Source organism: Pan paniscus, chromosome 8 (genome assembly GCF_029289425.2).
Source record: "Pan paniscus chromosome 8, NHGRI_mPanPan1-v2.0_pri, whole genome shotgun sequence".
NCBI lineage: Eukaryota > Metazoa > Chordata > Mammalia > Primates > Hominidae > Pan > Pan paniscus.
In genome coordinates this window covers 26,117,703-26,140,640 of record NC_073257.2, presented here as the reverse complement: position 1 = coordinate 26,140,640, position 22,938 = coordinate 26,117,703, and the positions used below count along the sequence as shown (strand labels likewise).

The 22,938-nt window shown below is 38.1% G+C and overlaps 1 protein-coding gene across 10 annotated transcripts in view; it reads right to left on the bottom strand.

The window, feature by feature from the left end:
* Positions 1-22,938, bottom strand: part of PRPF18 (pre-mRNA processing factor 18) — a 68,967-nt gene that overhangs the window by 34,549 nt on the left and 11,480 nt on the right. For all 10 annotated transcript variants that reach the window (XM_063607276.1, XM_063607270.1, XM_063607271.1 and 7 more), the window contains 7 exons: positions 20,979-21,083; positions 15,601-15,714; positions 11,192-11,338; positions 9,702-9,770; positions 7,517-7,657; positions 7,313-7,384; positions 4,846-5,001 (listed from right to left, as the gene is read on the bottom strand). In XM_063607276.1, the coding sequence (XP_063463346.1) occupies positions 4,846-5,001; positions 7,313-7,384; positions 7,517-7,657; positions 9,702-9,770; positions 11,192-11,338; positions 15,601-15,714; positions 20,979-21,083 (804 nt within the window). The remainder of the gene's footprint in view (positions 1-4,845; positions 5,002-7,312; positions 7,385-7,516; positions 7,658-9,701; positions 9,771-11,191; positions 11,339-15,600; positions 15,715-20,978; positions 21,084-22,938) is intronic.

The following is a 22,938-nucleotide window of genomic DNA, read 5'->3' as shown; positions in this document are numbered from 1 at the left end:
CTCCAGGGAGCAAGTTGGGAAAATCAATACCCTAAACTCATTCTTCTCCAACCTACAAAATGCCTTCCAGTCCCTCTCATCGCCTGCTCCAGTCAGAAGCCACAAGGCAAGGGTGCCTATCAGTGTTGCTGGTAAAGTCACGTTTGGAGGGAACACAGTGAGGAAGGATAAGAGTAGCTCTGGTAGGGCAACAGCTCTTTGACATGCATTTCACCTCATCTTTTTCTCCTGTCTACCTTCCTTCCCTTATTTTTGACAAATAAAGAATGCCCAAGATGTGAACTTTTTCAAGAGCTATCTGGGAATGATTGAATTATAAAGTTTCTAAATAACCCAGAGCTTCCTATAATATATGTAAAAGAAGCTTTACCCAAAGTCTGGGCCAGTGGTTACATCTCTATTTGGAAGAATGAACAAAGACCTTAAAGCTACTACCACCAATTTCTACCTAACCCTGGACTTGAAGCAAGCCAGTAAGCTATAGAACTTTCCTTTAATCTGCCTGGAGAGAACCCTCCTAGTGGTATATTTAATTTTTGTGAGAAATAGAACACTTCAAATAACTTTCATTGTTTAAGTTCTACAGAGGTTTGCATAAAACCAAAAGATGAAATCTATGTTCCAGTGAAACTGCCCCTTGAATTATTGTCTATCATATTTCATAAAACATATTTTTCACCAGTATTTCTAAATAAAAAAATAATTATCTCAGACATTACAAGTTTCCATTTACATGATGCTCAAGAACAGGCAAAACTAACCAATAATGGTACATGTTAGAATAATGGTTACTTCTGATAGGAGGAGGAGGATTCAGGCTGGGAACAGGCATGAAGGAACCTGCTGGAAGTGTTCTAACTCCAGATCTTGTTTTACAGCTTGATATACATGACACGTATCAAGAATCATTGGGCTATACCATTAAGGTAGCAGACTTCAAGCACTACAATGTTTGTTGAGGCATTGAGGCATTTTATACCGCAATTTAAAAAGAAATAATTATTAAATGATTTTCATAATTACCTCCTCGGCCAATATCTTAGTGTAAAAAAGGTTTTGGGTTCGTTCATACATTTACTACGGGGCAGCAAACTGTGGTTCTCAGCCCACTTGCCTCTTTTCTACATGGTTTTACTGGAACACAGCCACTGGCTGCTTTTGTGCCTTAGCTGCATGGGTGAGTAGTTAGAGATGGCAAGAAGTACAAAGCCCAAGATATTTACTATCTGATCCTTTAAGAAAAATTTTGCCAACCCTTGACTTACACTTCACATAATAAATTGTCTTTTTTTTAGGAGAATTCAAATTAATCTCATCCAGATACCAAAGTAACAAGAGGAACATTCTTTAGACAGCTTAGTAAATCAATCAGTAAATTGTAACCAAGAATTTTACAAAACTCTAACATAGGGTGGCCACATTCTTCTGCTTGAGTTACACTATGGGTTTAAGACACAGATCACAAACTGGCATTCTGTTTAGCCTTACACAATGTTAATTTTTTTATTTGATGCCAACATTTAAAAATAGGAGAATACTTTTTTTTCAAAAACCAAGATTTTCCTTCTCATTAAAAAAATAAATGGAAGATCCAGCAACATTGGAACCATATTCCTACAAGGTAACAATGAGCTGAAGTGAATTCATCAACAGAGAGGCCAAGCATCACTGACACTCAGTATCGCTTCTGCATTGCTCATTTCTCTTACAGCACAGGTGAGAGGAAAATGAAATGCAGCTTCTAGTTGCACCTACATAAGGAGTAGGAAAGTGGAAGACAGAGGCCAGAGGTTTAACCCTCAGCTCACTCGTTATCTTAGTGACTCTTGGGCGCATGAGTTGAAACTTGAGGTTTAAGCAATGGCCTCTAGGGAAAATGGCAGAAAAGAATGAGAGGAATCTGGCCAGAAGGGCCAAAAAGGGCAACGTTTTATGCCTCCAGACATCAAGAGGTGGGTGTCTTCCTCCATCTCCCACCTTGGGACAATTCTGCCTATTAAAAAGCTTCTTACTATTTTTTGCAACTTCTTGTGAGTCTATAATTATTTCAAAATAAAAACGTTTTCTGAAAAAGCTTTGTCTTACACTAACTAAAAATCTGTCCAATTGTATAAAACAAGTTTAATCCTTTTCCATCAGAAAGTTCTACCATTTTCTATAGAGGAAGTCCCCAGTCCCTGGGCCACAGGCCAGCACTAGTCCGTGGCCAGTCAGGAAATGGGCCACACAGCAGAGGTGAGCAGAGGGCAAGAGAATTAGCACCTAAGCTCTGCTCTCCTCTGTCCTGGCATTAGATTCTCACAGGAGCGCAAACCCTATTGTGAACAGCACACGTGAGGGATCGAGGTTGCATGCTCCTTACTAACACCTGATGATCTGAGGTGGAACAGTTTCATCCTGAAACCATCCCCCTGACCTCCCCGATCCATGGAAAAATTGTCTTCCATGAAACCAGTCCCTGGTGCCAAAGATGTCAGGGACCGCTGATCTAGAACTCTTGCCCAGATTCTCACCAAGAGTCTCCTTTCTCGAGGACTAGAAAAAGAGCAATTATTATCACCTCTCTTGCTCTATCATGAATTCATTCAATTAGCAAATATTTATTAAGCACCCACCATGACTCAGATATTGTTCTAGATTCTAGGGGTACAATACTGAACTATGTTCTTGCCCTGGAGAACCTACACTAAGTTATTAGGTGGCCATATCATACTACAAATTTTATTACACTAAATTTAGTCCACTAAATTCTTTCTTTTTTTTTTTTTTTTTTTTTTTTTTGACAGGGTCTTGCTCTGTCTGAAGTGCAGTGATGCAATCACAAATCACTGCAACCTTGAACTCCCAGGCTGAAGAGATCCTTCTGCCTCAACCTCTCTAGTAGCTAGGACTACAGGCACACACAACCGTGCCTGGCTAGTTTCTATTTTTTGTAGAAATGGGGTCTCGCTATGTTGCCCAGGCTAGTCTTAAACTCCTGGCCTCAGGCAATCTTCCTGCCACAGCCTCTCGAAGTGTCGGGATTACAGGTGTGAGCCACCATGCTCAGCCTCTAATTCTTTTTTATATCCACTGCCCAAATTATAAGCTTAAGCAAAAGGGTATATGGATCCAATTTTCTTATGGTAATCCTTCCTTCCTAAATATTGTATTTTTAGACTCTGCCCTTCTCTCTCGTCTGTCAAGAACTTCTAGAATAGCAGTTTCTTTTCCACCTTAACATACACTCCATCCCATCTAGTTTCTTGCTGTCTGCAAACCTGATAAACCCATCCTTCGGTATAGTCATCCAAGTCAGTCATTAAAAGGTTCGACAGGACAGCACTGAGGTCCCTAAGACCCCTGACATACATCTCTAGCATCTACCCTAAGAGACACGAGTCCATTATTTAATGCTCCATGGCTTCCCTCTGTCAATGAGCTACGAGTCCAGCCTGATTTGCCCTATCCACAAGAATACCATTGGGTCTGCATCAAACACCTAGCTAAAGTTCAAATACAGTATGCTCATCAATTTTCTCTAATCACCTAGTGGGCAAAAGAAGAATATTTTTAATGGGAAGAGAACAGTTAAAAAGGAAGAACAATGGAGTAAGTACAGGTCATTACATAGCTTCCAAAATAAACCAGAATTCTTGAATAAATGCTAGGTATACTTAAAAAAAAATCACTCCTCGGGGAGGTGAAAATCACATCACTGTTTATAAGAAATGTCTTTCAGACGATTGATTTAATCATATGAACTTTTATACACTACACCTTTGGCCACAATATAGATGAACACAATTAGCAAATTTAATCTTTGGAACCTGTTTTCTATTGTTAAAGCTAAGCAACTGTTTTTTTTTTTTTTTCAGCTAAAAGCTTCTGCCTTTAATACACTCACTGGTGGTTATTAAAAAATGGAAATGTGTTTGAATTTGCAGAAGTATATTTGAACTCTGTATACAGTTCACATGAGGGAGTCCAATTGAAATCATATTTTAAAAAGCTATTATATGTGACTAAGGCATAAAGCATGACATGAATTAACATTCAGCACTTGGAAGTGAAATAAAAACAAAAAGATAATTCATGAATATGGTAATGACTGTTCTCTGGCACAAAATCTGAAAGCACTTTATGCATTTTAAGTGAACTTCAAATTTTAAGTAAACTTCCGGAGTATCACTGTCAAGTTTTAGAACTATCATCCAGCAAGTCATTTTACAGACACAATCTGGGATTTATGACAATTTGGCAAACACTACATTATAGTTATTTTCTTCCCACTAAGGAGAAAAGTTTAGCCCAACAACAGTACAAACAAGTTTATGTGAAGCATGTATAACTTGAAGAAAACAAACCATCAGCACTTTAGACCTATTCACATGACTAAAGAAGTGTTGTTACATGCTACGTACATTAAAGCCAAGTCTTTACTCTCCATACATCTTGAACCCAGTAGATGTTAGATTTACCTTGAAAGCAACAAAGCAGGATTTATTGTAAAATACTCTAAGTTTGTTGCTCTTCACTAAACTCCCACATTTCTCTGATGAGCTCAACTTTTACTTGCTAATACACGTCTTAAAAAAAAAAAGCAAACTGCAATCATTTTATTTCAGTGCTAAGGTAATTAAAGCACAATACTTCACCCTGTCTTCCAACATATATGAAAGTTGAAAGGTTTTTACTTTATTCAGTGAAGGTGGCTTCAGTGTCAGTGCTTATCCAGAGGGGACTTCCATCCTATCACGCTATGTTCTATTTGCTGTAATTCTCTGCCTGCTTTCCAGACTTAGAGTTTTGGGAATTAGAGAATATTCACTTCCAGGGCAATTCCCGGCTCTCCAAACTGCTTACCTGAATATATTTCCGCTGAGTTTCGTCATTTAAAACATGTGCAACATGCTTGGAAAAAATCTTTTCTCTGCCAGTTCTGGCATGGATACCAACCATAGTGACACCGATGGGCCAAGGCGCATTTCCAATGGCCATCTGAAGATAAGCATCATTTGCCTGAAAGGAAAGTGTAAGAAGAAATCAGAAAGGCGAAAATGTTGTACTGGCTCAAATTCTTATTGAAAGTATTTCACAGCCCTTTATGATGTAATTTTCGTCCACCTTTTGGGCACATGGAAAATATTACCATGACTGTTATTCAAACAAAACAGATTAAAATACAGGGTAACAGACTGCCCTGCCCAGGACCACCAATGTCCATGGAAAAAACAGAAACCAAAGCTAGGTTGTGAGTAAAAAAAAGGCAAACATTCCTTTGCAGTCTTTGTATGCTGGAAATTAATATGTTGCAGATCTGGAATTACCAGGTAGGCACTTCAATGCACTGATGAAAATTCTAGTTTTGGTCTCCTTTAGACCCAGTCTTCTCCACAGGGGGTCATGTAGAAGACAGGGGCTAAGTAGTTTTTCATCGTCCAACCCTAAACAATATCCACTCCCTACACAGCATTGTGGCTCTCTGAAGGAAGTGGGGGCTCAGTATGTGCCGACGACCACACAGGTTCTTTAACAGATGTGTAAACAGAGAGGAAACACTGGCCCTCCAGTCGAATAGCTGAAGGATGAGATCGCTCCACTTTGCCCCCCACCCCACCCCCTACCTGCCAAGAACCTTTAAAGAACAGCCACAAAAAATGAAGACAGAAACCAATGAAGACAAATGGCTTTTTTTCCTAACCAAGCCTGGCTAGCTGTGAGGAAGAACAAGAAAAACATAAAGCAAATAAATTCTAAAGGACCTCAAGGGTTAAGAGAAGCTTATAAAGCCAGGCCTCAAGGAGATTTTAATTTAAAAAAATCAGACACCTATGAGATTGATAGGGAGAGTCAATTTTTTTTAAATCAGATACTACAGATAGGGTAGCTGGAAGATAATTTTCTACCCTAAAGATAAATGTGAACTTGCTCTGCTCACTGGTTTTATAAAGCTTTATTTAAAAAGGGCCTATGTACATTTTTATCATTAATTTTCATGTGTATAAACTTTAACATTGGATCTTAACTGATAAAAACTGCAATATTTAGTTTCCCCCAAATTCCAAAGAAACTGTCTAAACAGGTTATTAAAGCTTCTTGGTTCTTTCTGTAGTTTATACAAAATAAGCTTGCACTTGCACTTAGTTCTGATATGTGATCACGAGAAAAAGCAGTAAGAGGAAAGGCATCCATTCTAGCAGGGAGTGATGTGCATTCTTCCTGCAGTGATGGTGACCTTATCCATCCATGCCAATGCAACCATCCTTAGTAAGAATCATGCAACTGACAGAAACTAAGAAGCACATTTATAACTGTAAGGCAAAAAATATTTTCTTTGAGAAAACTGGCTGGCTCTTAAAAGGAGTAAAATCACTGCAGGAACCTCTTTAGCCTAAGGCTCTAATCAAGTAAATCATCCAGTCACTCAGGAATGCCAGCAGTCCCTTGTTACGTCAGTATACAGATACAGCACTGGATAAGCAATGTCATTCCGAGTTCCCTACTGCTCTGGCACTGGCACTGGGGTTGCTGCACTGAAATGCTCTACTCCTAGTGTCTTGGGAGGCACGGCCACAAGAAGCCTCCCTCAAACTCTGTTCTTTCTTCATTGCCACTACTGGTGCATTGGGCCCTTCCCTTCTTGTTCCCCTGTACCAACTGACAGTCCTCCTCTTACCCCTTTCTAAACTCTATCTCAGGGAGCCCTGGACACCAGCACTGTTTCCCTCACCACCGCCTCCCAGAGCCCATTCAGGAGTATAGACACTGGGGCAAGGGAGGAGAGACTTCCCCTGCACGGGTCTGCAACACTGAAATGGGAGAGATGAGTCCTGGAAGCCTTGCTTGAACCATTTCCCCGTAGAAACAATTATAAAGAGTGGTTAAATTCCACTGTACCATCAGTGCAACAGTTCAGCTATATTACAGATTAAAGGGGCTTTTATGACCATCCTGGGAAACTCATCTATACAACGTTGTTTCTATGGGAAAATTTGTTCCAAGACATAATCAGCCATTTACAAAACTTTGAAATTCATAAAATGAACATTGCCTATATAAAGTTCATGCTCCGAAGAACCTTTAGGCCTATTTTAAAAATGACCAAGAGCATACAGATGAGGTCTGTATTTTCTTAGTCAGGTTTGTTATTCACTGCCTAACAGTAAAGCTGGCAAATACAACAGAAAATAAAACGCTTTTTACTACTAACTCATCTCACATTTATTCTTAAATCTACTATGTAAAATCCTCCTATCCCAAATGAACATTATATTACGTACATAACCTAGATATACTCTTAACAGTTTCAAAGAACAGCATGGGAATGTACCTTCACGTATTCTCTCTGCAACATGAATTTAATAATATCCGTTATTGATTCTTTAATATCAGCAGGAAGATTCTGAAAAAAATAATAAGAAATTTTGGAAGCTACTATGTATAGATGTATAGGGAAAAAACAGACTGCATTTATTCTAAATTTATACTGTATTTTTAAAGTCAGTTAAAAAAAGTATTTTCCAAGAAACCTCACCCTTTTCCGTAGCTTTCTGAAAAGTGGTCTGAGGTAGGACTCGGTCTGTTTCTGGGTCGCACTGTTCAGTTTACCCTGCACACTGCGTTTCACATAATCTTCTCTGGCATTCAATTCTTTAGCCCAAACGCCAAGAAGAAACTGTTGAAAGGATGGGTAAACTTAGACTACAATGCCACCCAGTGGTTCAGTACATCTAAATGCTCTCTAGCACACAAAAACAGAATACAATCATCCTTAAAGTAAATGTCTTGATTAAAACGCCACCAAATAATATAGAATAAGCTAGTTCTGCTTATTGGTCATGATAATGCTTTGAAGTAGTACCTTTGGCAAGTCACCAACTTCCCTAGTCTACATCTATTCCTAGCTCAAGATAATTTGCTTCCCTCAGAAAACAACTATCAAGTTTCATAGTTAACTATTTGAGAGGAAATAAACTTGTATTTGTATTATATACATAAAATTCAACAAGTTACGAGTTACAAGAAAACTGGACTTTCTACATATGCTGTAGAGACCATGATTAAGTTTAAAAACCATGAAAGCACCTGACTAAAGGAGAGGAAGGAGAAAGAGAAACAGAAATAAAGAAGCCAAGACCCAGCATTCCCACCCCACCCCCACCCCTAGAAAACTACCTCAGTGCCCCGTGGGTTTAACTGCATAAAGGGCACCCTTCCTGGAAGTAGGAAACAGAGAAGGCTGAGGAGGAAGTTTCCCTCTAGGGGCATCATCTATGCATATCCTAAAAAAGAAGAGGCCATCACTCAAAGAGGAAATTCTAGTTCATACTAATTCCTATGCCCTATCTACTTCCATGCTGTATCCTCAATATATTCAGAATCTTGATGAATAATATGTTGTATCTAAACTGTACACACAAGAAAAAGCATTCCTTGCATGTAAATCTCTTGGTCTGAACAGTTTGTGAATAAACAATAAAATATCTGGGATTTGTTCATACTCTATCTAGACCACTAAAGAGAGAAATGTTGAGAAGACAGTTGGAATCAGGAAGTCAGCAAAAATAGGCAGCTAGTTGTAGAACTGAAGAATTGAGCACTCTCTGAAAGGTTACAAAAAAAAACTAAAAAATTAGCTGGGCATGGTGGTACATGCCCTACTACTCGGGAGGTTGATGAGCCCAGGATTTCAAGGTTACAGCGAGCTATGATGACACCACTGCACTCCAGCCTAGGCAACAGAGAAAGACACTTTTGCTAAAAAAAAAAAAAAAAAAAAAAAAAAAAGCTAGAACCCTCTTCTTCCTTGGGTTGTCTAGAAATTCAGCGGGACACTGTGGCTCATGCCTATAATCCCAGGATTTTGGGAGGCCGAGGCAGGTGGATCACTTGTGGTCAGGAGTTCAAGACCAGCCTGGCCAACAGGGTGAAACCCTGTCTCTACTAAAAAAAAATAAATAAATAAATAATACAAAAACTAGTCGGGTGTGGTGGCATGCTACTTTGAGAGGCTGAGGCAGGAGAATCGCTTGAATCCAGGAAGCAGTGGTTGCAGCAAGCCGAGATGGTGCCACTGCATTCCAGCCTGGGCGACAGAGCAAGACTCTGCCTCAAGAAAAAAATAAGCAACTCTACCAACTTCTTATTAATTCTGCTGTTGTGATTCTTTTCTATGTGTTTACATTAATGAGCCAGCTTTAAAAAATATGCCACAAGAAAAGTAGACCAGGCACAGTGGCTCATGCCTGTAATCCCAGCACTTTGGCAGGCTGAGGTGGGTGGATCACCTGAGGTCAGGAGTTCAAGACCAGTGTGGCCAACATGGTGAAACCTGATCTCTACTAAAAATACAAAAATTAGCCAAGCATGGTGGTGGGTGCCTGTAATCCCAGCTACTCAGGAGGCTGAGGCAGGAGAATCACTTGAACCCGGGAGGTGGAGGTTGCAGTGAGCTGAGATTACACCACTGCACCCCAGCTTGAGAGACAAGAGCAAGGCTCTGTTTCCAAAAAACAAAAAAAGCCACAAGAAAAGTAAATATGCATTTTCTCTTACTAACTGCTACATCAAGTGCATAGCGATATCATAAACATCATGTATGTGCGAGAAATGTGTATTGAGGCTTTCCCGTTCCAGCCTTTAACCCTTGGTAATCCAAAAATATAAGAATAGTTCATAAGGATCCAAGGCATCCTCATCCCCTCGCCTAAGACACGCACCTTCAGGAATTTGGTGATGATGTCCATGTCTTTATGATCATCGCCTTTCCCTAAGGACTCTCCAAGCGCCTGAAGAAAAAGAAACAATGCTTCTGTTCATTAATACAGAGCAACAACTAAACATATATATTACCAACACCAGTCTAAACATGGCTCTTGGTCACATATGCTGTTCAATTTTTACTTAAAAATCTGATGGAATTTCTAGATAAGAAACCAAAAACAAAAAACATGGATTTGCCACTTAAATTTGGAGAGCATGTTATCTTTTATGAAAAGTCAAGAGTGGGTAATGAATGTGAGATTTCTTTTTGGGGGAACCAAAATGTTCTAAAATTAGATTGTGATGATGGTTGCACCACCATGTGAATATACTAAAAACCACTGATTTGTTTATGTTAAATCAGTCAACTGTATGGTATGTCAATATGTCAATAAAGCTGTTTTTTAAAAATAAACAAATAAATATACCAATAAAAAAAAAAAAAAAAGCCCACAACTGGTTGCCCATACCAATTATTTTAGTAAAATTTAGGGACCATAGACAGGTATTGGAGGAGGCAAGGGATTAAAATGACGTCTTCCTCAACTATGATCTTATTCAGAGGGACAGCTACACATGCAAGAGCCAGGAATTAAAGGAAACAGAAAAATAAGTTTATGTTTCCTTAAGCATTAAGAACTTTAAGCCATATTTATTTTACATGCTACTTACATGACACAAAATTGCTTTTTAATTAAGATTATACACTAACACTCCACAAGCAGCACTATAGCAAAAATCAGACAGCAAGATATTGCCAAGTGTTGGCAGGGCTGGAAAGACAGGAGACCCTCACACTGCTGGGTGTAGACTAGGACAGCCATTCCAGAGAGTAACTTGGCAGTACTTAGACAAGTTAAATATACATATATAAATCCCACAATCCCACTTTGTTAGGCCATTGTGGTTATGCACAAGACTGTTCATCAGGAAGCTGTTTGTGGTAGGAGAGAGCTGGGAACAATCTAGCTGTCCATCATTACTGGAGAACAAAAAGTCAAATGCAGTGAATGGCGTAACACATGGAATCCTATGTAGCAATTAAAAGCAAAGGATTCAGTGTACACAGAGCATCAAGGATAGCTCTTAAAAACATAGTGCTAACTGAAAAAAAGAAAAGTAAAACACGGAATAAAGAATTTCACAGCATAACATCATTTATGTAAATCAAAATACATGCTCACAAAACACTGCAGGTCACAAGAGCACCAACAAACAGAAGGATGCATATCCAACATATTAGAATGGGTTCCTTTTGAAGGCAGGAAGTAGGGGAATGTGAGTGGAGGATGAGAAAAAGGGGAGTAAATAAATAAAAGCGAGGAGTAAATAAACAAAAGACCAAGGACAACAGTATGCTCTGCCCTCAACCATCTGCCCGACTCAGTCATCTGCTCCAGAGGAAAGAAGGGTGCCAGGGCTGTGCTGGGCTTGGTGTAGAGATTACCTCTAACTCTTCAATTGTGGTGTTTTCCTCATGAACTTTCAGATCATTCTGTGTGTCTTCCTCTCCAGGCTCCTGACCGCCGACGATTTCATTGAGGTATTGCTGATCAATCTTATCCAAGGCTGCTTTCAAATCATTCCTCAATCCCTAAGAAAAGCAAAAAAAGGAAGAACACCTGTTTTTTCACCTTTGATTTTTCATTAATAACTGCAAATATTTTTTCCCCCACAAGAAGAGTTCAGCAAAAGTAGGGACTCAAATGACATCAATTTATCACACAACTATCACTACTGTCCATTTAAAGTTAATTCTTATGGACATATTTAAATTAAAACAATGCACAAACAATGGCCAGTCTGCTGGTCAGAAAAATAAAATACACATGAGTGACGAATCCAAGTAAGAATCTTCATCAATGCTGTAATTTTCTAATAAGGCTTAGTGACAGTGGCAGGTCTCCATTAGAGTCCCCAACCCGTTTGCCCAGCTCATTTACAATGTCTAACCTCAACTACTGTGAACTCCCAAAACATTCAGAAACATCAGTGTAATAAAATTGGTGCCTCATCTATATCCCAGGTTCTCAACTATGTTTCTAGCAAACCAGCAAATTCGCATTTTATGCACGTATGGTTCATGACCCTTTAATGAAAATGGAAGCCTCATCTTCCTAAAAATGAATGAGAATCAGCTGCAAGGTTTAAGAGCCAAGGAAACATGGCCGTGAGGCGGCTATAGGGTAATGGTTGAGAGTAAAGGCTATCTGGGTTCAAATCCTTGCCACATACTATTAAATAGCTCTTCGAAAGCTTGCTTAACCCCTGTATGCCTCGGTAGACTCACCTACAGAATAGGAGTAATGGCACCATCTACTACGTAGGGCTGTAATGAGGATGCTATTTTTTATTTCAGTGATGAACAGTTACTATGTGATGCAGCTGCTCCAGAACCTCGCAAACATCAAGTCACGTAAGTAAGCTAAGAAATGGACGATGAGCTTTGAACAGTTACTGGAGCACGGTGCACATTCAACCAATGTTAACTCCTAACGTTCTCACACAAAAAGCATCTGATCATTGTCACCTGTCCCTTCATAAACACAGAAGAGAAACATTCAACTCAAAACACTTATAATTTCTCAAACACTGACTGATCACCCGCTGTGTAAAAAGTATGACGCCAGGCATTCCCAGAGGTCACCTCATTGAATTCTCAGTGCATCCCAGTGAGCCAAATATCACTGCCTCTGTTTTACCAATGAGGATTCTAAGGTTCAAACAGAGTAAAAGACTTGCCAACGGCCAAATAATTGATTACTATAATCCAGGAATGGAATCCAGACCTTGTGCTCCTGTGCTTTGTCCTCAAAACCTCTAGATGCACGGCGCGGGACTTGGCATACAAAGGTAAAACAGCCTTTGCCCACCAGGAAGAGATAAATATGCACATAACTCTAATAATAGCGAAAAACAGTAAGTACACTAACAAAGGTTTACTCATAGGCACATGGAGAAGGAAGCAATTAATTCTGACTGGGATCAAAAATAGATTCCGAGAAAAGATGTGGTCACTGAATTGCATGTGAAAGTATAAAAACAAGATTTCAACCAGAGCATACAAGACAGAAACACAGCAAGCAAAGGAAAAATGATCATTACAGACACAGAGGACTGAAAGCAACTGCTAGTGTTGTGGGGCCAGAATGGCAATGCTGGGAAGTAAAGCAGGAAAGTGGTTTGGCAACAAAGAAAGCAGTCAGACAGCCCAGGCTAGCAGACAGAGCAGGTCGGGGAGCGGGCCTGGCCAGCCCCAGCTGTTCCTGCCATTCCAACTGAGACGCCAGGAAAGGGGCAAGATATCAGCTTAGAAGACCAGTCCAGAGGCAGCCTCACATGATTTCAGCTGCAGCCTTCATCTGACTGCAATCACAAGAAAGACCCCAAGCAAGATACTGCTCAATCCAGCCCAATCAAACCACAGAACTGGTAATTATTAAGACAATAACAAATTATCTTAAGCTATCAAGTTTCAGGGTGGCTTGTTAATCACCAAAAACAGATTTGGTAATAATAAATCCTTTATAATAAATAAACAAACACTAGTAAGTTTTGGAGTAGTCTGTTACATACTCATAGATAACCACACCTGTCTCTCAATAATCGAGAAAGCAAGTAGATAAAAAGTTAGCAAGGCCAAAGAAGATCTGAACAACACTATCATCACTGACATTTGTAGAACTGTACCATGAAAGCAAAACAATACTCTTTTCAAGAGCCCATGGAATAAACCATATGCTATGCCATAAAACAAGATCAGAGCCTTAAATGTAAAGCAAAAACTATAATATTAAGCTTCTAGAAGAAAATTAAGAATATCTATTTGAAATCTTGGGATAAGCAAAGATTTCTTAAGCAGGACACGAAAAGCAATGACCATAAAAGGAAAAAACAATAAATTGGACTTCATTAAAATATAAAACTTCTGGCCCGGGCACTTCGGGAGGCCAAGGCGGGAGGATCCCTTGAGTAGAGGAGTTCAAGATCAGCCTGGGCAACATGAGGAGGCCTCATCTCTACAAAAATTAAAAAATCAGCCAGGCATGGTGGCACTCACCTGTGGTCTCAGCTACTTGGAAGGCTGAGGTGGGAGATCGCTTAAGCCCAGGAGCTAGAGGTTGCAGTTAGCCATGATCATGCTGAACTCCAGCCTGGGTGAGAGTGAGACCCTGTCTCAAAAAGCGTGTGTGTACACACACACAAACTTCTGTTCAGCAAAAGATTCAATTAAGAGAACAGGTAAGCCCTAAACTACAAGAAAATAATCACAAAAAATATTCGTTTATCTGACAAAGAACTTCTATCCAGAATATACAAAGAATTCCTATAATCCATTTACAAAAAGAGAAGTTTATTTTTAAAATGAACAAAAAGCGCCTGTAATCCCAGCTACTTGAGAGGCTGAGGTGGGAGGACTGCTTAAGCCCAGGAAGTTGCAGCTGCCATGAGCCATGATTATGCCACTGCATTCCAGCGTAGGTGACAGAGTGAGACTCTGTCTCAAAAAAAAATAAATAAGGAAAGAAAGACTTTAACAGACACTACACTAATGAACACAAGTTTATGAAAAGATGCTCCTCATCTTTAGTCATCAGGTAATGTGATTAAAGCCGCAAAGAGCTACTACCAGACACAAAAGAGAATGGTTAAAATTAAAAAGACTAACAATACCACATGCTGGGGTTTGGAAATGACTGGCATTTCTTATGAAGTTAAGCATACATCTACTCTTATTATCCAGCAATTCTACTTCTAGGTATCTCCCCAAGAGACATATTTATTTACCCAAGAAAAATAACATAGTTCCAAAAAAAGATCTGCATAAGAATGGTCATAGCAGTTTTATCCCTTTTTTTTTTTTTTGAGACGGAGTCTCGCTCTGTCGCCAGGCTGGAGTGCAGTGGCACGATCTCAGCTCACTGCAACCTCCGCCTCCCGGATTCAAGTGATTCTCTTGCCTCGGCCTCCCGAGTAGCTGGGAATACAGGCACACGCCACTACGCCCAGCTAATTTTTGTATTTTTGGTAGAGACGGGGTTTCACCATGTTGGCCAGGATGGTCTCGATCTCTTCACCTTGTGATCCACCCGCCTCAGCCTCCCAAAGTGCTGGGATTACAGGCTTGTGCCACCACGCCCAGCCAGCAGTTTTATTCCTAATAGCCCAAAGCTGGAAACAAATTTTGATATATTCATACAACTGAGTATCACTGGAAAATGAAAAGGAAACCAGTGGTATCTGCAATAACATGGATGAACCTTAAAAACGGATATGCTGAGCGAAAGAAGCCAGACACACAATCTATGAGTCTATCTGTATGAAATACAAGAACAAGCAAAATTAATCCATGATGACAAAATTCAAATGGTGGCTGCCCAGGAAGGGATGAGGAGAAATATGAGGATAGGCTGAGAAGGGGTACTGGGGAAATTTCCTTTTTCTCTTTTTTTTCAACTTTTAAGTTCAGGGATACAGGTGCAGGATGACAGGTTTGTTACATAGGGAAACGTGTGTCATGGTGGTTTACTTCACAGATCATCCCATCACCCAGGTATTGAGCCCAGCATCCATTCGCTATTCTTCCTGATGCTCTCGGGGAAATTTCTTTGGTGACGAAAATGTTCTATTTCTTTATAAGGGCAGTGGTTATATGCTTGTATGTATTTGTCAAAATGCATTAAATGTTATACTTAAGATATGCGCTTTTCAAAAAATTAATGAAAACTTCCATTCAGCAGCAATAATCTGCTCACTTTACTTTTCCATTGTTGCCTACAATAATGCAATTAGTCAAACTCTATTCTAGTGAATGCAGTACAGTGGTATTTTTCTAGCTTTGTTCTGTCCTCTTACCTTGTTAACTTCTGGTGTGAGGATCTCTATTTTCCTTAAACGTTGAAAAGCATCATAATCAGTCTCTCCAAATAGTCTGATTGGTTCTCCTCTTTCTCTCAATCTTCTGATGACCTACAAAGTGAAACAGATACCAAGTAAATTTTTTTTTTTTTTTTTGAGACAGTCTCACTCTGTTGCCCAGGCTGGAGTGCAATGGTGCGATCTCGGCTCACTGCAAGCTCCGCCTCCCAGGTTCAAGCGATTCTCCTGCCTCAGCCTCCCGAGTAGCTGGGACTACAGGCACCCGCCACCACACCCAGCTAACTTTTGTATTTTTAGTAGAGACGGGGTTTCACCATGTTGGCCAAGATGGTCTCAGTCTCCTGCCCTTGTGATCCGCCTGCCTCGGGCTCCCAAAGTGCTGGGATTACAGGCGTGAGCTAATGTGCCCAGCTATTAAACTTTTGAGAGAGGAAAAAACTAAACATCTCAAAAACAATTTGTATATTGTACCTTAAAAGCCAAGCCTGGGTTTAATAAAAGCTAATTATCCAAATACATGCCTCTGTGTAAAGTATAAAATCCTTCAAATATTTTAGATCATTTCAATTAAGCTAAACAAAGATGTTTCCAAATCAAAGAGAAAATCAAGTACTTTAAAAATCTATTTTGACTCAAAAGTCACTGTTATTAATTTTATTACTGAACAGCTCCTAGAAAGTGGTCTGACCTATGATTCTACAATTCAAGTCTAAAGAAAGACCCTAATATAAACCACCTCTTTTACTGTGAGATTTTTAAAAAATTCTTTTTTGTAAGAAAAGGGGCATGTTTGTGGCCCTCATTTTACATAATTATAACTGTTCTTAGTCTTCTTTTAAAAACAATGGAAAGACAATAGTAATCCCTTATGTCAGCATATTTTTGGTGATCAAACACTTGTTTTGAAATGTAGATGAAAAAAGTAATCTGTTTATTCTTTTAATTTTCCATGAACAGATATACTGTGTTACCATCACACCTTAAGTAACCATAAAGTTTAGGTCGTTTAGCTCACTGCTTCAATAGGACCAATCTGTGTGGCAGGACACACAGGAAAAACACTAAGATGGGAGGGAATGACAGCATTTATAGAGAGAAGGAAAATCAAATCTGAAGCCAGCTGATAATTACCATAATGGACAGTCTGCATTGTAATAACACCATGAAACCAAAAACTTCTCCCTCAGAAAACAGGGAGTTATAATCTGCATATGCAGAGCTTTTAAGATGCTGAAAATCTATTTCCAAACTTGGGTGATGGTTACATGAATATTTATTTTATAATTATTCATATATGTGTAACATATATTGCCCTAACATGTTTCATACACTTTATATACATGCTATGTGTGTCATTTTAAAAAGGAAGAAAGAAACAGAAAACGTAATAATACTAGTCCAAATTTTTTAAATAAAGCAATAATGAGAAACACCAAGAGCTTTACCTGGGAGCATAAATAGCATCACACCTAAAATCCATTGAGAGGGCTCCCGCTGGATTAACAGAAGTTTGAGATTAAAATAGAAATTTAAGAGGTCATCTAGTGCTATCTCCAATCAATGCAGAAATGACCTCACAAACACCCTTGTCAGATCCCTGGCTGACAAATGGCAGGAATCACATTTCTTCATGAAACATCCCATCCCATTGTTTAGACAGAGATGTTTTGCTTCTCAAAACTGAAATCTACTTCCCTCAAACTTCTACCCATTTATCCCAGTTCCACTTTATGAAACTACAGAGAATATTCCGATTTTCCAAAATCAGAGCTACTTTCATTGGATTTTTAAAGATATCTCTAGTAATTCTTCTCTCCAGCCTCACTATTCTAAATTCCTTCACCTCATCTTCATATGATGGTTTCTAGAGTCAGTCACCATTCCCCTGAAAATTTCCTTTTATGCAATGTCCGTCATAAACATGTGATAATGTAGAACTAAATAATAATACTGCAAACATGTCAACTTGCGAGAAGTACAGAATACATAAGCCTTTGATCTAGACGCTATATTTCTATGACTTACATTCAGTCCTATCCACAACTACAGAGGTCGAACAGGAAGAGACTACTGAGGACTCAAAGATGAAAGATGACCCTAAGTCAGTCAGTCAAAGACAAAAACAACCTCGACAGAAAAAAGAAAGGGAATGTGAGCTAGTTATTACTGTAAAACACTGCTTAAGATTGGGTGCTATAACTTAGGCCAAGTTGTGAGGAGTGCATAATATTTTTCTGGTTATCAGTTTAAATAGCTAACTCTCATCTACCTGGAATTATATAACAGTGGTTCTGTCTAAAGGCAAGGTAATAAACTACCTGACTTCAAATTTTCTTTTAGTGCAAGAATTCTATTATTCTAATTTTTTAAATAAAGAAGCTGAAATATACCACCACCACCACCACCACCTCCCCCAAAAAATGACACAGAGACTAAAGGGACATCAGTGAAAGAACTTAAGCCTCTGAGTCCTCTTTTACTATTTCAATAGAAGCTCCCTGAGCAAAGGCAGGAACTTCTTCCCCATATCATGTCTACTACTTAACTGATGTACCACTATTAATCAGTAACAATGGTTTACTAATGATGGATCTCACAAAAAGAACAACTTCTTAAAACTACCTCATCTTTTAACTCAAGCTTTTCAATGTTTAAAGATAAAGTAAATTCTAGGCCAGGCACGGTGGCCCTCGCTGGTAATCCCAGCACTCTGGGAGGTCGAGGCGAGCAGATCACCTGAATCAGGAATTCAAGACCAGCCAGGCCAACATGGCAAAACCTCGTTTCTACTAAAAATACAAAAATTAGTAAGGCCTGGTGGTGCATACCTGCAGTCCCAGCTACTTGGGAGGCTTAGGCTTCAGAAACTCTTGAACCCGGGAGGCGGAGGTTGCAGTGAGCCTACATCATGCCACTGCACTCCAGCCTGGGAGACACAGTGAGACTTTGTCTCAAAAAATCGAAAAGTAACAGAATTCTAAAATATGTAAGTGACGTGAAATTTCAAGTATTTTGACTATGAAGTTAATATATACTCATTTGAGATACAAAATTAAAATATAAAGAAAATTATATTTTCTATATATAAAGAATGAGTTCATAAAGGTAGTGGAAAAAAATTAATATATCTTTGTTTAACTCTTAGGAACAGAGGAAACCTTTCTAAGCACGATGCTCAAGACAAAAAAAAAACATAATGAAAAAGACTGATGCCATCGTATAAAAATGTAAAACTTCTGCATGGCAAAAAATAAATGATACACTGACAAATATATATATACACTATGTACATCTGATACATACACACTTATGAACACAGGTTAACACCCTTAACATATAAATATGTTGATCTGCAAATCAATAAAGACAAATTTCACAATATAAAAACGGCAATTCCACAAAACAAGAGACATTAACGACCACTGAACACGTGAAAACATGTTCAATTCTAATAATCACTAATAGAAAGTTTCACATTAACACAAGATACCTATTTCACCCATCAGTTTGGCAAAAATTTAAAATAATAATCTGCTTTCAGATTGGCAAAGGCTGAAACATCTTAAAATAAAGAGTTGACAGAAATGCTAGGAAGTCTTACATACTTAACAGTTCGAATGTAAATTGGCACAGCTTCTTTGTAGGACAATTCCACACAATCGAAAATTACATAGACACACTCTCTGACCAGAAATTATTTTCCTAGGAAATTATCCTATTGATAAACTCATACAAATATCAAGACATATGTATAAGGAAGTTCACCTTAGCACTGTATGTAAGGGCAAACAACTGGAAGTAATCTATCCATCAGTAAAGAGCTAATTTTAATAAATTACAGAACTACTACTAAAAACAATACCTAAGTTTGTTGAGTAGCTCACTATTAAGGACTGTTCTCTTCATGTATTACCTTATTTTATCATGAAAGTCTCCTGAGGTAGACCCAATTGTTACCCTCATTCAGACATAAGGAAATTGAGAAACAGACCAGATAACCTGCCCAAAGCACATGTTTACTGTGAAAAATGTTCATACACACACACACCCCAACATAAAATGGCCTTCAAAATGTACTTTTAAGTGAAAAGACTAAGGCACAAATCCATGTCATCTCATTTGTGTGAAAGGGAAAAAAGGTATACACATACACACTGATGCTTGTACAAGTGAAGAACTGGGTAGGAGGACTGATGGGGGCACAGGGGGAGTGGGAGGAAACGGAAGATAAGAAAAAGGGAAGACATTTTTGTTTTACAGCCTTTTGTATTGATTTGATTTCTTTATATCACTTGATTATCTTTAAATTTTATGATTTTTTTTAAGTAAAATAATAGTTGGTACTGATCAAGGTATAGACAAACACTATAAACACAACAGCTAGGAGTATAAAGTGGCACAACATGGCTAATACCTCCAGAGCTATCTGGTAATATATATCAAGTCTTAAAAATATACGTAGTCTTTGCCCTAAAAATCATGCTTCTAGAAATGTTTCCAAAGGAAATAATCACACATTATTATGTATGCAATGATGTCTACATAAGGATGTTCATCTTAGTATTATTTATAATAAGCAATCTAAATGATCATCAATAAATGATTTTTTAAATATTACGGTGCAGCCAGGCACGGTGGCTCACACCTGTAATCCCAGCACTTTGGAAGGCCGAGACAGGTGGATCACTTGAGGTCAGGAGTTTGAGACCAGCCTGGCCAACATGATGAAACCCCATCTCTACTAAAAATTACAAAAAAAAATTAGCTGGGTGTGGTGGCGCAGGCCTGTAATCCCAGCCACTCAGGAGGCTGAGGCAGGAGAATCACTTGAACCCGGGAGGCAGAGATTGCAGTGAACCGAGACTGCACCACTGTATTCCAGCCTGGGCAACACAGTGAGACTCTGTCTCAAAATAAATAAATAAATAAATAAACAAACATTATGGAGCAAACAAGCAATGGGAAATTATACACTCATTCAAAATTATGTAGATCTCCATATTTTAATCTGGAAAGACGTATTATTAAATAAGGGAAATGGAAGTATGTTACAAAATAATAATTAAAATAATTTAAGTACAAATATTTAGCATAAGAGCATTTAATTATACTTATTTTTGAATATTCATGTTTATTTTTTAAAGTTTAGAAGGATAAGCTCTAAAAAAAGATAATAATATCAAGAAAAGAAGCAGTGAGTAATTTAGAACTTCATGAAGAAAACTAGCTGCACAGCATTTTTAGATCGTCATTTTACGCAGGAAATAATGACGTTTAACTTATTGGAAAAGCCGGAGATAAATGTAAACACCGTGGAGATCTTATTCTCATGAAACCATCACAAATAAACTTACCTCTTGCCTAGAAAGCGTCATAGGTAATTTTTCCTCTGCCAGTTCAAGTTCTAACACTGGATTCGATGAAGTTAATGGTTTCTGGTCCTCCTCTTTTGGCTGTATCTATATTAATAGCCAAAAGAAATGAAATTCAGCTTTAAAAATATAGTTGATATTTATCATTCCATTACCTTAGCTATGGAAATTAAACATGTTTTCAACACTGAAGATTTTCTAATATTCCTCTGAGCAAAGAGCTCATAATAAGTGTACATGCTTATAAAAGAGAGTCAAACGTATTCACATCAGGGGCATCGCAAGTCCAGAGCATGCACAGAGGAATCAGCATTCTTGCTATAAAAGAGTGACACGACTACCACGATTTCCAAAATCCAAATTTAACAGGGCTGAAATTTGCACTCTCTTTCTCCCCAGATTCTAAAGACTGTACTTTTTCCTTAAAAACCAGCAACTTGCTCTTCCTCTTTAAATGTCTTGCAGGGTTATTTGATTCTTGCTCAGCTTCAAAATGAAGATAAAAGAAAAGAATTTCTTTCCAACAGCAACCTGAGAAACTTCAAGCTCTAGCTTTTCCTATGCTGCTTTTCAAAACGTATTATTCCAAATGTATGAAAATCATGTTGGACATACAGAAAAATTCCTAATGCTACAAAGATTTGGTCCAAACTGAGCTACCAACCTTGCAGAAACACAAGGAAAAAAGCACGTGTCTACTGATGCCACCCAGGGAAACAGTGGGCATTCTTGTTCATATGAACCTGTAGGAAAAACAATCTCTTCACATATTTTCTCAAATCTGTTGCTCAAGTCTCAGTTTAAGAAAACTGAATTCAGCAATTTACAAGCCCCTTTGTGGAGTCTATAAAAAAGATACTGAAACGTGGTTTCCCATCTGACCATAAGATAAATCCAAAATGCTGAAAGTAGGAGTAAGATCAAAAGAACATAAAAGAAGATCAACAATAAGGAAGAAATTCACATTAAGAAAGGCTATATGGTAAAAATTACATAATTCATGATTCTATAGCTTACAGTTCAAGTTTATGTTTACTGTAACTAATTGATACTGAGGTAAAATTAAGGTAACAAACTAAGCCTTTCTATTTTCACAGGTCAAATCAGCACCAAGTCTTAAAAAATGCTAACTCATTTCTACAAAAGAATAGAAGGAATGAATACCATGTCATTACTACCAAGACGGAAATCTTTAAAAATCTTTAGAAAGAAACACCTGTGCTTTACTTTTTAAGCATGGAAACATATTTCTCCAAAAATCTCAGGATTAAAAACACATTTAATTATATAATGGCAGTTAATAGCTCTGGGGAAAAAATCTAAGTCATTTCATGAGCTGGACTCGAAGTTATAAACAATTATCTTTACAGTAATTACTTTCCTTCAGGGCTTTCCTCTATAAAAACAAAAAAACACACTAAACAAAAGCAAAAACTGCCACTATATTAAGTTACTTTCCTACCTTATCAAATAGTTGAAAAGGTTCAAATTTAAGAATCTGGGAATGCCACAAGCCAGCAGAGTAAACCTATGTAAGTGATTCTTATTCCAGACCAAATGTGTGTTAGACAACACTGGGCAAGGCAAAAACGAGAGTTCCTTTCTGAATATCTATCTACTCAATGGTTATTAACATAAAACTTATTTTCATTTCTAATTAAGCAAATAAAACAAATATCTTTATGGAAAAAATCAAAATACAAGTATAAACTTTCCCATATTTTAAAAACATATCAGAAATATAATTACATTTTAAAATATTTTTTAAGTCACTTCTGGGTATCTTTTGAAAACTACATTTTTCTTTAATACTTGTCTTCTCCCAGCACTACAAAATCAAACCAAATGCATATACATACCATGTGCATTCCTCATGCTTCCTTCTAAAAATGCTATGCAGGATAAATCCATTTCCAGAACTATCCCCATTACATGCACAAAA